This window comes from Leucoraja erinacea, chromosome 20 (genome assembly GCF_028641065.1).
Source record: "Leucoraja erinacea ecotype New England chromosome 20, Leri_hhj_1, whole genome shotgun sequence".
In the NCBI taxonomy this organism is placed as follows: Eukaryota; Metazoa; Chordata; class Chondrichthyes; order Rajiformes; family Rajidae; genus Leucoraja; species Leucoraja erinaceus.
In genome coordinates, this window is record NC_073396.1 from 27,238,681 (window position 1) to 27,256,122 (window position 17,442).

The window sequence follows — 17,442 nt, forward strand, 5'->3', positions numbered from 1 at the left end:
AGTAAGTAGTGTCTTTCAACTTCAAGCCAAAGCATCCAAACAACCATTTGCAGGCAGTGCCTTTTTACTTCAAACAAACCATATTTTCATTTTCAAACCACATTAAGGGTACTCACAGTTGTGTAGACATTTGTTCAGTGTTATTCAGAGCTCAGAGAGACGTGACCCTTGGCTTCATCCATCTTGCAGAGACTAAGTGAGGCACACCACTTCCTGGTTTTATAGTCCCTCCCCCTCCCTCCAGCAGAGAGAATGGTGAATTTAAAAAAAAACATTAATATCTCTCTGATTTGTCATCAATGGGAAAAGTCCTCCGCACCCGTAAGGCGGAGGGGGGCTCTGAGCGAGGTGGCCAAAAATGACGGCCGTAGGTGGCGGCATTCTGTCGGGAATCGCAGCACAGTGGGCCAAAAGCATTCAAGATCAGAGTTTAGTAATATATAGATAGATGTTCTAAATCTGGAATCAAAACCCTGGCATCTGTCACGAGAATTTTGAAATCACCAGATTGTTGCAAAAAACTATCTGAACCGTTGATATTCTTTAGGTTAGGATATTTGTCCTCGCCTATTGACTCCGGACTTTAACAAATGTTGCCTGCACTACAATGTCCTAACAAACCAACTGTGTACATTACAAAGTGACATGGGTTGCTCAGATTTTCATCATAGAAATGAACAGATGTGGGTTATATGTGGCCACAATACCTTATTCTTCAGTTCAAAGTTCTCTGCTTCATATTGTTCCCGAATCTTGTTTGTCTGGATTTGCAGATCAATCAGATCCTTGGAAATCTAGACAGGGAAGAGGAATCTCTGGGAATGAATCAGCAAATTAGCCCAAAACATGTCAAGTTGTACCAGTCCACACACAGACCAGCTTCCTACCACTGACTCCATCTACACTCCACGATGTCTTGGAAAAGCAGCCAACATCATCAAAGACATCCCAGCCCAGTCGTTCAGGGTGGGACAAGTCGTGCAGCCATAGAGGTGACAGCACTGGAGACCCGGGTTCGATCCTGACTACGGGTGCTGTCTGCACAGACTTTGTGCATTCTCCCTGTCACCTCCTGGGTTTCCTCCCACACGCCAAAGACCTGCAGGTCGGCAGGTTAATTGGTTGTAAATTGTCCCTAGTATGTAGGATATTGTTAGTGTACTGGGGTGATCGCTGGTCGGCACGGACTCGGTGGGCCGAATGGACTGTTTCTGCACTGTATCTCTAAACTCATTCCTTCTTCTCCCCACCCCTATCGGGCGCTCCAAGAAGCTTGAAAGCGCGCACCACCAGAGTCAAGACCAACTCCACCCCCTCTGTGATTAGGCTTCTGAACAGCACTACCATAAGCTAGGGCACTGTGTGATTCACCTCCACCCTGTTACAGATATTGCACTTTGTCTATGAAATAGTTGCACCACTATGTTGAGAGTTATTTGCTGCAATCTGTATCTTCCCCGTTGTTCTACCTATTGTACTTGACTTTGACTTGATTGTATTTATGTAGAGTATTATCTGATCTGATCAGGTAGCATGAACAACTAAGCTTTTCACTGTACCTCGGACAATTATAAACCTAAACAAATTTATATTTTTAAATTGCAGAGTTTGGAACAAAATTCTGATTTTAAGAACATTTGGCAAATATGCTTTTCACTGAAGTTATCGCTCTGCAGACTGTTCAGTATTTTGATTTAAAATCACATGGACAGGGCTAGTGCCGCGTTCATGCCGGGATTTATGCTGAGGAGGCTCATTTCCGCTCAGCAGGCAACAGGGGACTGTAGCTGCGAGGGAGTTAGAGATTTATTGAAGGTTTCAGCTGCTCGTCTATGTGCAATGACCCCTGCTTTAGAGGGAATGTGTGAGAACATCAGTAAAGTGGACTCTGCCTTGGCAATAATGATCATAGTCATTAAGATACGGAATCATACAATGTCAACTCACATTTACACAATTAGAGTCATAGAATCATGCAGCATGGAAACAGGCCCTTCGGCCCGTCTTGTCAATGCTGGCCAAGATGCCCCATCTGCATTAGTCCCACCTACCTGTGTTTGCCCCTATCCCTCTAAGCCTTTCTTATGTATGCACCTGCCCTAATGTAATTTTAAATGCTAATCCTATACTAATCCCATTTATTCCCCCCCCCAAATTTCCATCAATGCGCTCACATACTAAGGTGCAATTTGCAGCGGTACAGTGGTGCAACTGATACAGTTGCTGCCTTACACCAGCAGAGACCCTGATTAGATCCTGACATCGGGTGCTGTCTGTGTGGACTGTTTGCACATTCTTCCTGTGACCACCAGGGTTTCCTCCGGGTGCTCCGGTTTCCTCTCACTTCCCAAAGACATATAGGTTTGTAGATGTAATGTCCTCTGCAAGTTGCCCCTAGTGTGAAGGGAGTCGATGCAAAAGTGGAATAGCGTAGAACTGGTGTGAACAAGTGATCAATGGTCGGCAGGGACTCGGTGGGCAACAGGCCGGTTTCTGTGCAATGTTGCGATCTAATCAATCGTTGAAGTTTTCTCCGTGATCTTCGGTTTCCTCCCACACTCCAAGGACGTACATGTTTGTAGGTTAATTGGCTTGGTAAATGTAAAAGAAAATGTCCCTAGTGGGTATAGGATAGTGTTAATGTGCGGCGATCGTTAGTCAGCGCGGACCTTTTGGGCGGAAAGGGCCTGCTTCCACGCTGTATCTCTAAACTAAACTAAATTCCAGCATTTGCAGTCCTCCCCACCCCCCCAAAGACATACACCAATCTGGTAGACTCGGCTTTAAATGTCCAGAACCTCACCTTCAGTTTCTCTTCCTCGCTGAAGACCAGTTTGGATGAGAGATCGGTCTTCGACCCAGCCAGCTGCCCCATCTTCCCCTGGAGATCTCCCAGCTTGTTGTACAAGCGTTCGTTCTTGTCACGAAGATGCACCTTTGGGAATAGTAAATGTGCCAAACAGTGAGAGTGCGTGGTGCTTGCTGGTAAAGGGCTAATAAAGGGTTAGGTTATCCCCGAAAGCAGGTTAATAGCACGTACTAGTCCCTCAATTGCCCTCATCATGCTTGCATGTTTTTACTCTTGTTCAAAGAGGGCTGCAGCCTCTTAGGGAAGAAACATGCCAAGTGCCAACTGCCCAGCTGTTACATATTACAACATACGATGAAGGGGAGGTCCATATTTATTGTGTCCCTAACTGTTCATGAAATAGTGAGCTGGAAGACAACTTCAAACCTCTAGGTCTGAGCAGACCAGGTAAGGATGGCAAATTGGTTTCTCTAAAGTACGGTGGTGGAATAGTTACTTAATTAACTGAATTTAAATATTACATTTAGAGTCAAGGAGCCATACAGCGTGGAAACAGGCCCTTCGGACCAACTTGCCCACAGCAACCAACTACACTAATCCCACCTACCTGCTTTTGGCTCATATTCCTCTAAACCTAACCTATCCATGTAAAACCTAACCTATCCATGTCCTGTCTAAATGTTTCTTAAACGTTGCAATAGTCTCCGCCTCAATCTGCAATGAGATTTAATACAAACAGAAAGACACAGAAGTAATTGGAGTAGCTCAGCGGGTCAGGCAGCATCCATGGAGAACATGGATAGGCGATGTTTCAGGTTGGAGTCCATCTTCAGTTTGATTGCGGTGGTGGGGGGGGGTGGGTTGGAAAAAAATCTGGAAGAGAGGAGAGGCAGGACATAGCATGGTTGGTGATTTTTAAGGTGAGGTAGTGGGTCTAGAGACAGGTGTTACACCTGCGGAGGTTGCGATGGAAAGTACATGGGGAGGGGGTGGTTTGGGTTTGAAGGGATGAGTGAACCAAGGAGTTGCAGAGTTTTTGAGGTGAGGGAGGAGGTGTAGGGACAGGGACAGGAGGAGAGGGATATAAACATGTTCATTTGCCCATCCATCCAACTGTTCACTGTGTTTAAGAAGGAACTGCAGATGCTGGAGAATCAAAGGTACACAAAAATGCTGGAGAAACTCAGCGGGTGCAGCAGCATCTATGGAGCGAAGGAAATAGGCAACGTTTCGGGCCGAAACCCTTCTTCAGACCTGTGGGTATTTGATTAGTGGATAAATGTAAATCATTTGGTGTACATATAGCTGCTGGTGTACATATGGTGTACATATAGCTGCTAAATTTGTATAAGATAATTATAAGCAGGTGGGAATTAATAAGCTTTGGCTTCTTCCTGCTCCTTTTCGGACACATACGATTTCATTTATTTACAGATATTGTTTATGACACTTTATAAATATTCTTGTTTTGTTTTTTGTATGCTGTTTCACACTTGCTTTTTATTCTTTTATTCTGTTCGAAATAAAGAATTAATTTTAAAAAAAAAGTAAAAATATCTAAAATAATCTTTAAAAAATAGTATTTTATAAAAATGCTGAATTTCCAACCCTACAGTATTAATTCTCTGCTTTAATTCAAGCAACAGGATAATTCGAATCTTTATTACAACTATGTATCATCAGGACATATTTCAAAGAGCCAAACGCTTGGGGGGAAAAAACTCTTTAGTGTTTACAACATGCTGAGTTATTATGGTCTCTCCTTTGGTTTTACGTCAGGTCAATGGATCAGGTCAAGCAATCAAAACCTAACGCAAATAAATCATGCCAAGTCGTTGCAGTCCCTGAACAAGTTCTTTGTAGGAATATTATTCATTGGCTTTAAGAAAGGTGTAAGGTTAATCTAGGCAAATGGCACATCTTCCAAGCCATGCCACTTTCTCTTTTTCAGCTTGTAACGTTTTAACGGGCTGAGGATTGGCTAATGGAGTTTGTTGCGGATAAGTACAAGATATTGTATCTTGGGAAGTCAAACCAGAGCAGGACCTTCACCGTGAATGGTAAGGTCCTGGGGAGTATTGTGGAGCAGAGGGATCTGGGATTACAGGTACACAGTTCCTTGAAAGTGGCGTAGCAAGTAGATGGGGTGGTAAAGAAGGATTTTGGTACATTGGCCTTCATCAGTCAGGGTATTGAGTCTAGAACGTGATAACGAGAAGTTGGGATGTTATGTTACAGTTGTACAAGATGTTAGTGAGGCCACATCTTGGCGTAGTTCGAGAGCAGAGCAATTGCTGTACCGGGCTGAGATACATCCGGTCAGAATCAGTTGGGGATAGAGAGATGAGGACGACTCAGAAGGTGCAAGGATTAGTCTCTGATGGCCTTGAGATGGTTGCAGGGGTGAAGACCTCTACTGCTTTTGTGAGGTTTTTGGTATTGATATTGGCGCATTGTCGTCGCGTAAACTGAGATACAGTGAAACACTGCCTGGGGCTGATATTTTCTTGACTTGAGAACAGACGGGTAGTACAGCACCATTTCTCCTCTCCTTTCATCCCTGAAGGTGCCAGCAGTGGTGGCACAGTGGTACAGCGGTAGAGTTGCTGCCTTACAGCGCCAGTGACCCAGGTTCCATCCTGACTACCGGTGCTGTCTGTGGAGAATTTATACATTCTCCCTGTGACTGAGTGGGTTTTCACTGGGTGCTACAGTTTCCTCCCACACTACAAAAACGTACAGGTTTGCAGGTTATTTGGCTGCGGTAAAAGTGTAAATTATCCTTAGTGTGTAGGAGTGTACAGGGATTTGTGCAGACACAGTGGGCCAAAGGGCATTTTTCCACACTGAATCTCTAAAGTATAAGGAATGTTGAAGCGGTCCTGATGCTGACTAAAACACTTACTTTGCACATTCAACACTGTCAATTGCAACTCCAGGCAATGCTAATGCACATGAAACCAGTATTAAACATGTGTGTGTTTACTCTTGGATAAAACCTGTATAAACAGCTGAATGACACCTCTAAACAAAGACTGGAAAATCATAACTTCTATATAATATCTGCTTCAAAACAGAGAAAGTTTTGCACTTTTAGGATGTCCCAACATGTTTTACAGTGAAGAGTTTTTAGTACCTTAGTCACAACCTTAATGTAGTTAACGCAACAACGTACAGTACACTGCCACAAACTGAATCTGAATCTGAAACCGAGTCTGAAGAAGGATCTCGATCCGAAACTTCACCCATTCCTTCTCTCCAGAGATGCTGTCTGGCCCTTTAAGTTACTCCAGCATTTTCTGTCTATGTTCGGTGTAAACCAGCACCTGCAGTTCCTTCCTGCCCATAAACAACAATATGATGTTGGCTAATTACTCTGCTTTATGTGTGTTGATTAAGGGATAGGTTTCAGCTGAACAACGGAGGCAGGTCATAGCACCATAGATCCGTACAGCACGGAAACAGGACCTTCTCTCAACATGTCCATGCCAACCAAAATGCCCCATCTAAGCAAGTCCCATTTGCCTGCATTTGGTCCATTTCCTAATTAAAACTCCCTATCCACATATCAGTCCAAATGTTTTTTTAAATATTGTTATTATACAGGACCACCACTGACTTTCTGGCACTGTAATGTAAACAAAACCTCCTCTCCCTGGAAGTCGCCCCAAAACTGTGGTGCCTAGGCCAAGTGAGGCGACTGATCAGCCTCATTGGGACTTACACGCCTATCAACGGGTCGAATTCCCGCCACTGTGGCCGGGGCTCTACTACTCCAGTCCGGCCACAGCCGCCAGATCCATTCAAGGATCCATAGCCGACATCCAAGGCCGACTTTGAGAGCTGGTATCTCGATCCTCCAAAAGCCGTGACCTCGCTCAGGAACTGACGGTGCTGGAAAATCGATGGTGGACCTGTGCTTACTACTTCTGGCAGCTCATTCCATATGGATAAAGTTGCTACTCATGCCCCTCGGCCCAACGTGTCTTTGCCGACCACTGATCACCTGTCCACATTCGTTCTCTCAATTGTTATCTCAATTCGCATCCACTACCTGCACACTAGAGGCAATTCACAAAGCCCAGCTAACCAACAAACCTGCACGTCTTTGAGATGTGGGAGGAAACCGGAGCACCCGGAGAAAACCCATGCAGGTCACGGGGAAAACATACAAACTCCATACAGACAGCACCCATAGTCAGGATCGAACCCTGGTGCTGTAAGGGAGCAGCACGATCAGCTGCATCATGTGCCAACTATCCCCATTAAATCTTTCACCTCTTACCTTAAACCTATGCCCTGGAATTTATAACTACGTACACTGGGAAAAATACTTAATTTAAATGTTAAAACTACAAATTGTAACCCTTTTCTATGTACCATAATAATTGAATGGTTTTCAAAATAATGTGTTATAAACTGGGATAGGATTTCAGTGTTTAATGAACAGCTAATTAACAATGATGTGCCTGCTATTCAGTTAGATACAGTAAACCCTCGTTATAACGGATCACAGCGGAGGGGAATGGTATCTGTTACAGCCGATTGTCCGCTGTAACCAAGTAAGGGATTACCGCTCAGTAACAGGTTATCATTATATGAGTGGTGAAACAAAGAAGTGCAGATGCTGGTTAACACAGAAAAGGACACAAAGTGCTGGAGTAACTCAGCAGGTCAGGCAGCATCTCTGGAGAATACGGATACAGTGGGTGACGTTTCGGGTCGAGAATCTTCTCCAGACTCTCGGTCTGGAACTGGGCCTGGAGTCCAGGCGAGTTGCGGGCCCTGGCGGGGTAGAGGCCCGCGAGGATCAACGGGGTCACATGGTCGTGGCGTTGGCAGCTCGGCCTGGCGGTGAAGGTCGGCGGGTCCGTCCGCTATAACCAAAAATCCGTTATACGCAGGTCCGTGATAACGAGGGTTTACGGTGCAGATATTTTTATGCTCTTTAGCCCAATGCTCAAACTGGTTTCTTACGTTTTCATTGCTCAGTCGACGAATTTGATCCTTGAGGGCATTGGTCTTCTCACTCCCAGCCTTGGTGCCCATATCCTCTCCAGCCTGGAGGGCCAAAATCCGTGCCCGGTACTGGGTCAACAGTGACTGCAATCAATTGGAAAAAAGAGTCAATGCATGTCCACACCCCTTCACGGCCAGTCAGCTTGCATCTACAGCCTGCACTGTGTGCACACTCCCTCTGTTGCTATAAACACTTTGTTGCTACTCCCTTTGTTACTCTGACCGGCCGAGAGCAAACTCCCCCGTTTTCATTCATGCTGAAACATCAGGGAGGCGGAGCACATTAAATGAACCAGAGAGCTCCCTGTCACTGGTCAGACAGCAAGCCTGATGTTGAGGGGTTTTGCTGCAGACAAGGCCTGCTCGTTTTTTCAAATAAAGCATCCTGTCTTTAAAAGGGGATCGTCTAATAGCATCCGTCATAAAGGTGTAAAATCCTCATTAAAAATACAGATCATACTGTGCATTCTCATTCTACAAAGAGATATTTGAGGGCAGCCACGGTGGCGTAGTGGTACAGTTGCTGCTTACAGCACCAGAGATCCGGGTTCGATCCTAACTACGGGTGCTGTCTGTACAGAATTTGTACGTTCTCCCTGTGATAGCATGGGTTTTCTCTGGGTGCTCCGGTTTCTTCCCACACTCCAAAAGACATACAAATTTGTAGGGGGAACCTCATTGAAACTTACTGAATAGTGAAAGGCTTGGATAGAGTGGATGTGGAGAGGAATTTTCCACTGGTCCAAGAGTCTATGGCCAGTGTCCATTGCCTCAGAATAAAAGTATCTTAGAAAGGAGATGGGGAGGAATTGCCTTAGTCAGAGGGTGGTGAATCTGTGGACCTCATTGCCACAGATGGCTGTGGAGGCCGAGTCAATCGATATTCATAGGGTGGAGATTGACAGATTCTTGATTAGTACGGGTGTCAGGGGTTGTAGGGAAAAGGCAGGAGAATGGGGTTGAGAGGCAAAGATAGATCAGCTATGATTGAATGGTAGAGTCGAGTTGATGGGCTGAATGGTCAAAATCTGCTCCTAAAACATATGACCTTATAGTACTAATGTACGGGGTGACTGCTGGTCAGCGTGGACTCGGTGTGCCGAAGGACTTATTTATGCGCTCTATCTCTCTAAAAAAGATATTCTCATGCTAAAAAATTTCACCCAACATCTGTAGGACTGATGTACTGCCAGCAAATTATTAAAATTCATTACCATTGACAGTGTACAGACAGCCAGTTAGTGTAACTGACCTGTGCTGGAATCTATGTTCCTATCTTCTCCTATCCTGTTACACCACCTCAACAGTTTGTCCTTTCAGTTTTTTCTCCTGTCCTGGACATACCTAAAATACTTTCTTGCAATTCCTAGTTACCACTCCTTGTACTTGTGGACTCCATATTCTGGCTACACTCCAGATGAAAACAATCCTCCTGTATTTATTACCCACTGGTTTCTACTTATGGCCCCAGTTCTGGCGGCACGGTGGTGCAGCTTTAGAGTTGCTGCATTAAGGTCCTGTCCCACTTGGACGACCTAATCGACGAGTTTAGAAGACGAGTTGAAAAGAATGTCAAGGTCGTGTTGACTCGCCAAAGTAAAAGACCTCCTACGACCATGTCTACGACGTCCTATGACCTCCCCTCGACCTCAGTCTTCCACACCTAAGACCAACTATGACCAGCTACGAGTGGAAAATGATCGCATGATAAAATGATGTCCTGTTTGCATTTTTTTTTTCTCGGGCCAGTTACCGACCTACAACGACCCACGACCTGCCTACAAGTAAAAAGTATCATTTTTTTCCATGCCGACCTTTTTTTTATTCGTGGACATTTTTTTATCAGGTTGGAAAAAAAAACGCCTCGACCTACTTGAGGCCAGGAGTGCGCGGAGACCATTCACGAGCATGAGGAAGGGTGACCTATGACCTCGTGGCGACCATTGCTGCGAGTATGAGTCAAGGGCAAACTCGGCAGAGGTCGCCATTTAGGTCGTGAAAATGGGACAGGGGCTTTACAGCACTTGCAGCACCAGAGACCCGGGTGTTGGCTGTACGGAGTTTATACGTTCTCCCCGCGTGAGTTTTTCTCCAAGATCTACGGTTTCATCCTGCACTCCAAAGACGTACAGGCATGTAGGTTAATTGGCTTGGTATAAACGTAAATTGTCCCTAATGTGTGTAGGATAGTGTTAATGTGCGGGGATCGCTGGTCGGTGCGAGCTCAGTGGGCCGAAGGGTCTGTTTCTGCGCTGTATTTCTAAAATAAACTAATTTACCACCAAAAATATAGAACCTAGAGCATAGAACAGCACAGAAGAGGAACAGGTCCTACAGCCGTCAACCATGAAGGTCTGTGCCGAACATGGTGTCGTTAAACTAATCCCTTTTGATCGCATGTGACCCATATCCCTCCACAGCCTGTAAATCCATGCGTCTATCTATAAGCCCCTCAAACGCCACTATTGTATCTGCTTCCACCACAACTCCAACAATATGTACCCGTTGTCTACCACTCTCTATGTTAAAAAACATCACTTTTGCCCACTCAGAGTTATGCCCTAGATTTTGACATGTCTACCATGGAAATGTTTTTGAATCAACTCAATCTATCCTTCTCATAATTTTTTTAACTTCCATCAAGTCTCCTCTCAGCCTCCGATGTTCTGGACAAAACGACTGCTCACTCAGAGTGAGTAAAGAATGTGCTAGGCCCGTCTTGACTGCATTGGTAAAGACCTCCATTGCTCTTGTGAGGTCAGTGATTTGGTATTGATATATTATCGTCATGTGTACTGAGACACAGTAAGAAACCTTCTTCCCTGTGTTATCTAGACAAATAAAACCATACATCAGAACATCAGGCAGGACAGCATTGTGACGCAGCTGGTAGAACTGCTGCCTAACAGCGACCTGGGTTCCATCCTGACCTCGGGTGCTATGTCTGTGGAGTTTCCATGTTCTGCCTGTGAATGTGTGGGCTCCCTCCGGGTGCTCTGGTTTCCTCCCACACCCCAAAAACATGTGGGTTTGTAGGATAATTGGCCTGTGTAAATTGCCCTTAGTGTGTAATGCTTAAGCCCTCCCTTCACCACCTCCAGTTTAAATTCCATTTGGGAGGAATATTTTGGAGGACCAAGAAACAAAGAACCAAGAAGTAGGTAGTGGATGAGAAAGTGGCTCGTGTGAACAGGTGATCGATGGTGAGCGTGGACTCGATGGGCCGAAGGGCCTTTTCCATGCTCAACTATAAACTAATGTACTGTAAGTTTGGGATGTTAGGAATTCAGTCACCCAGTGCAGGATATCCAGCTCTCCCTTCCTCTCACAGTCACAACGTCATGGCTCAACCAGTTGAGTGTCTCGTCAATGGTGACATCTGAATGTCATTGATGGAACGACCATTGGTAAATGTCAGTGAATGTCTCCGATAGGTGGTTAGCGATGTATGTAAATGTATATTTAATGGGAGCAATTCCGACGTTGCAATTAGTATATTAGATTTATAGTTTTCAAAATCTGGACGCGTTTTCCCAAGTATAGAAGATGAAGCAGTAATCCCACTGTAATGCAGTGTGGAAACAACAGGCCCTTCAAACCCACCCCGGCCAACACAGGCCCTTCAAACCAACTTGCCCACACTGTAATACATGTGGAAACAGGCCCTTCAAACCAACTTGCCCACCCCGGCCAACATGTTCAAATAGGCCCTTCAAACCAACTTGCCCACCCCGGCCAACATGTTCCATCCAGTCCCACCTGCCTGCATTGGGCCCATATCCCTCGAAACCTGTCATATCCTATCCATTAGGATTATGAACGAAATTTCTACATTTTTAACAACTCTGAGTGTGAAGGTTATACAGTCATAAGGAATAGGGGCAGAATTAGCCCATTCAGCCCATCAAGTCTATAAATTCAATAATGTCTGATCTATCTCTCCCTGCTAACCCCATTCTCCTGCCTTCCCCCCATAACCCTTGACACCCGTATTAATCAAGAATCAAAGGTATTAGATAATGCAGGAGACATGGTGACTCTTTTGTGCTGCCTCAGTGTGATCTACTACTCTTGCACCCTTGTACTTAAAGTATAATTGTGCTTCCGTATGGTGAGGATTTTACTAAACTGTATGCAAAAAAGGTAGAAACAAAGAACTGCAGATGCTGGTTTATACCAAAGATAGACACAAAGTGCTGGAGTAACTCAGCATCTCAGGCAGCATCTCTGGAGAAAAAAGATGGGTGACGTTTCGGGTCAGGACCCTTCTTCAGACTGAAAGTAGGGGGCGGGGGGAGGGGAAGTGATGAGCTGGAGGCAAGTAAAGACCAGGAATAATCAAGGCCAGCCACAAATGACCTCAGGTAGCATGTTGCAGGGCAGGGAAGGTGTGCTCTCAAGAGAAACAATGTGAAGAACCATGGAACTGGTAAAATGACTAGGGAGGAGGAAGTGGGCAAGGAGGGAGGGGGAGGAAAGGGGAGCACAGGATGAAGTTAATTAAAATTAGAGAATCAAATCCTCGGAGAAAACCCACGCAGGTTAAGAGGAGAACGTACAATCTCCGTACAGACACCCACCATAGTCAGGATCGAACATGTGTCTCTGCCGCTCTAATGAATGAATTAATAAGTTTATTGGCCAAGTATTCACATACAAGGAATTTGCCTTGGTGCTCCACCCGCAAGTGACAACAACATACAGTGACAGTTAGGAATTACACGTAAAACATAAAACATGAATAATAAAACATAATGCAGCAACTCTACCGCGGTGCCACCAGCTGAATGGTCTCCTCCCGTTCCTATATACTACACCGTACGATTTGCTTTTATTTTATGACTTCCAAAGAAATCCTTGTGCGATTCACAGAGTAAACATTCCTTCGTGGAGCTGTGGCTTTTTACAAGAGATGGTTCAATGTTGCCACCTTCTGGATGTTACACACTCACACAGTGCACGACATGAGCAGTCAACTAACTGGCCAGCATGATGTACTAAATGTCTCAGAACTCTTGTCTCCTGCTGCTTCCACTAGTGGGCAGTAGTGAGGGCAAGGATGGCAGGTACATGGCCCAATGGGTGACTCCACTGGGGGAATGCCAGAGACCCAGGTTCCATCCCAACAACCGAACCATCGTATGAACAACTAAGAGAGCGGTCCTGAGCTGCTATCTACCTCATTGCAGACTCTCAGACTATCTTCTAACCGGACTTTACTGGACTTTGTCTTGCACTAAACGTTATTCCCATTATCTTGTATCTGTACACTGTGGATGGCTCAATTGTAATCATGCATAGTCTTTCCACCGACTGGTTGGCACACAACAAAAACTTTTCACTGTACCTACGTAAACTAAACTAAAATCTTCCTTTATTCTTCCATGCTGGATCATTCTCTTCCTACATTCAAGCACTTCCAGAAACAACCATTAGTTATTGCATTGGCACAGATTGGATAGGCAATGCAAACGAGGTTTAGCAACATTTTAAGTTCATTCCATGTGTAACTCAGTTACAAGATGAAGTTTCACGGTGACCATTTTAAATGACCAACCTCCACCTGCCTGGTTTAACAAAACATCTGCATCATCAGCCTTTGGGTGGAGCACCTAATGGATGGCTTCACGGCTGCAGGAACTGAACAACATGGCACTTGGAGACGGTTACACACGGGTTAATGTTTCTCAGTGCGTACCTCAACAAAGTGGTCGTTTAACACAGGGAAGTTTTTCACTTGGGAAAGCGTAGCACATGTCCGCAAGACGGCAGAAAGGCGCTGGATTTCCGGTTTAGGTGGCAGGCAACAAATAATCCGAGTCTTGCAGTTCCCTCCAAAAGCATCTTGTGTCAGCTGAGTTAGTTTGGATTCACTACAATGCAAAAAGTACAGGAACAAATATCGGCCTTGGTGACATGATCACATTCATTCTCACACTGCAGTTGTGGCAACACAAACAATAGTTCTGCTATAATGTGATATTTGTGTTCCTGAGTAAATTAGCATTATAGAAAATCGCATTATAGAACCAAGTGTGTAAACAGAGGGGTTAGGGACGAGAGTTTCAAACTAACAATGGCAATGTTTTTCCCCGCAGGATTTTCAAAAATAAGATCTTTTAAATAACTATTACATTTTGTTACTGCTGTAAAATAAATACTAAAGGCTGCATGCGTGTGCGTGTGTCTGCCTGTCTGTCTGTCTCTGTGTCTCTAACTCTGTCTATGTGTGTGCGTACGCGTGTGTCTGTCTGTCTGTGTCTGGGTGCGTGAATGTGTCTGTGCGTCAGTGTGTATCAATATCATACAGTCATACAGCACAGAAACAGGCCCCTCTCAGCCCACCATGACCACACCAACTATCAAGTAACTAGCTCTGCTAATTCCATTTATCAGCTTTACCCCATCTAAGCAAGTCCAATTTCCCCACCTTTGGCCCATATCCCTCTAAACCTTTCCTATCCGTATGCCTGTCCAAATGTCTTTTAAATACTATTACTATCCCTGCCTCAATTACGTCCACTGGCAATGTGTTCTATATACCCACTACCCTGCCCTCTGAGTGAAAAAGCTGCCCCTTAGGTTCCTATTAAATGTAAAAATTAAATTGTTACTTGTTTTTTTCTAATTGTGTTTTGTATAATGGTTTCTTTTTTGAAGTCTTTTTCTCTTTTCACTATCTTGCAAGGTTGGTGTAATTTACAGATCATAGATTATAGGAGCAGAATTAGGCCATTCGACCTATCAAGTCTGCTCCTCCATTCAATCATGGCTGATCTATCTTTCCCTCTCAACCCCATTCTCCTGCCTTCTCCCCGACACCCTATAAGGGCCTGTCCCACTTAGGCGATTTTTCAGCGGCTGCTGGCGACAGTCACAGTCATAGCAGGTCGCCGGAAAACACGGCTACTGGACCCCCCTACGACAATGCCTATGACGACCTACCACCTAGTCGAGGTCAAGCTACGGCAAGCCACCGACAACCGGCGACCCATTAGGACCCCACCTACGACCACACCTACGACAACCTACGACCACACAGGCAACAAACTACGACAACCTACGACAACCTAAGTCCACCCGTTACAAGCTACGACCATGTCGGCGACAACTGAAGACAATTCAGTCGCCGATACCTGTCGCCAGTTGGCGTAGGTAGTTGTCATAGTTGACCTATGTCACCTGACGACAACCTGCGTCACCCTGGCGACAACCTACGACAGCACCTACGACAGGAGAAGACAAGTTACGTCAAGACCACAGTCGCCGAAATGTTTTGAACATTTCAAAATCCAGCGTGGACAAGAAAAAAGTTACGACTCTTTAGGCGACGACTCACGACCATACAGGTGTCACCCCGCGACCTTGTGGTGACAGCCTAGTCGCCTGTAGTCGCCGAAAATATTGCCAGTGGGACAGGCCCTTCACTAATCAAGAATCTGTTAATCTCTGTCTTAAAAATATCCAACAGCGGCCTGCACAGCCGCCTGTGGCAATGAATTCCACAGATTCACTACCCCCTGACTAAATTTAAGTATGATTTATGTGTAATGTACAGTATTTATAACTTGTGCGTTGTCTGCCTATGATGCTGCTACAAGCAAGATTTTAATCGTTCCTGGCAATAAACAACTTGGTTTGACTATTGTAGAAGGAACTGCAGATGCTGGTTTAAACCAAGATTAGACACAAAAAGCTGGAGTAACGCAGGAAGGGTCTCACCACGAAATGTCACCTATTCCTTTTCTCCAGGGATGCTGCCTGAGCCGCTGAGTTACTCCAGCTTTTTGTGTCTATCTTTAATTTGACTACTTATTGATCTCCATGTATATTGTCCCCCACACCTTGTTCTTACCTGTAGTTAATAACTCTGTCCGGCATGGGTGAACTGGCCAGATTATTCACCACTTGAGAGAAGGCAAGAAGCGACTTGCTGAGTAAGGAGCCTTCTTGAAAGTGTAACGTGCTCTTGTCATCTACGAGCACCTCTGCTCCTGGTAGTTCAATGATCTGCAGGGTTGACTTGGTGGGATGAAGCTCATTTCTGTCTTGCTGCAGTATGTAGAAATCAAGTGTCAGTAAAGAGAGTGGAGGGAGGGGATGGTCTGTGCGATGGGGTTTTGTATACGCATTGTATTGCTTGCAGCAGCAGCGTAAGTTATAGGAGCAGAATTAGGCCATTCGACCCATCAAATCTACTCCTCCATTCAATCATGGCTGATCTATCTTTCCCTCACAAGAATCTGTTAATCTCCGCCTTAAAAATATCCAGAACTAACAGAAAAGTTTGCAAACTTTCAAGAGAGGTTGGACAGACGTGGGTTGCTTCCTTTGGAACACTGCAGGTCGCGGGGAGATCTGAGAGAAGCGAGCCAAGCTCTTCTCATCTGCCTGGACATGATCCATATCCCTCATTTCCTGCACATCCATGTGCCCATCTAACACCCTCTTAAACGCCACTATCATATCCCCCACAACCTCCAGGCACCCACCACCTCTCAGTGTCACAAACTTCCTCTCACATTTAACATAAAATGCTGGCTTTGAATGAGCGGATTATTTAAATAGTGCTTTTAAGACCAGTTTTTGAAGGATAGTTTCCTATAACGTCTAAAGAGTTATGAATCATTTATCTCTTCCGTTGTTTGACCGAAGTCAATGTGGATGGAAGACAATTTCCCAATAGCCCTTGGGCCAAGGGTACTGCCCTTCCCAACATGGTGGATGTGTCCTCCAATTGTAGTTACAGAACCTGAAGCAGTCTTACTGACAGTAAATATTCTGGGTCCTCACCACCAGCAAGTTTAGTTGCGTCACGACGGTCGCATGGTTGGCCGCAGGTCCAAAGTCCGTCACCGCCCCGGTGCGCCGTGCCCAACCTTGCCGGAAAATGGTGGTAGCATCGGCTGCCGAAGAGAGGGTGACACGGTTCAAACCCTGTAAACCAACACAGGCCAACGTTCAATAGAGCGTACCCTGCTCACACACACTTAACTCTGTACCTGAGCTGAGAAAAGTAGCTCGAGTCCAACTTTGCAACCCAATCTCTAAATATCAGTCTAAGATGCGTGCTGCAAACACATTTCCATTATGGGCGGCACGGTGACGCAGCGGTAGAGTTGTTGCCTTACAGTGCCAGAGACACGGTTTCTCCAGTCTCCTCCCAAACTCCAAAGAGATACAGGTTTGTAGGTTATTTGGCTTCGGTATTTGTAAAACAAATATTAGCGCTAGTGGACGGGGTGATCACTGGTCAGCACAGACTTGGTGGGTCAAAGGGCCTGTTTCCTAAACTATGCGCTGTGTCTCCAAACTAAACTAAAATAAAAATTTGATAAGCAATGTTACAGTCCTGTTCTTCCAACCTACCTCACTGCAGACAATGGACTTTTTCCCTGGAACTGTTGGGCTCCAATGTTGAAAAACCATATTGAGCACCATAATATTTTTTTTTTCTTTGCTCTATTTGTTGGTACTCATGGATGACTTGATGGTATATTCAAGTACAGTATTGTCAGGATTGTTTGTGGCCTCGGTCTGGCAATGGAGGAGGCCCACGATAGAAAAGTCTCAGAGCGGAGGAATAGCATCTCATGTTCCGCTTGGGTAGCTTA

The 17,442-nt window shown here is 45.2% G+C and overlaps 1 protein-coding gene across 2 annotated transcripts in view; it reads right to left on the bottom strand.

The window, feature by feature from the left end:
• ccdc78 (coiled-coil domain containing 78) overlaps positions 1-17,442 on the bottom strand; it is a 62,074-nt gene that overhangs the window by 36,359 nt on the left and 8,273 nt on the right. For both annotated transcript variants that reach the window (XM_055651713.1, XM_055651712.1), the window contains 6 exons: positions 16,622-16,765; positions 15,684-15,880; positions 13,527-13,701; positions 7,787-7,912; positions 2,804-2,935; positions 708-794 (listed from right to left, as the gene is read on the bottom strand). In XM_055651713.1, the coding sequence (XP_055507688.1) occupies positions 708-794; positions 2,804-2,935; positions 7,787-7,912; positions 13,527-13,701; positions 15,684-15,880; positions 16,622-16,765 (861 nt within the window). The remainder of the gene's footprint in view (positions 1-707; positions 795-2,803; positions 2,936-7,786; positions 7,913-13,526; positions 13,702-15,683; positions 15,881-16,621; positions 16,766-17,442) is intronic.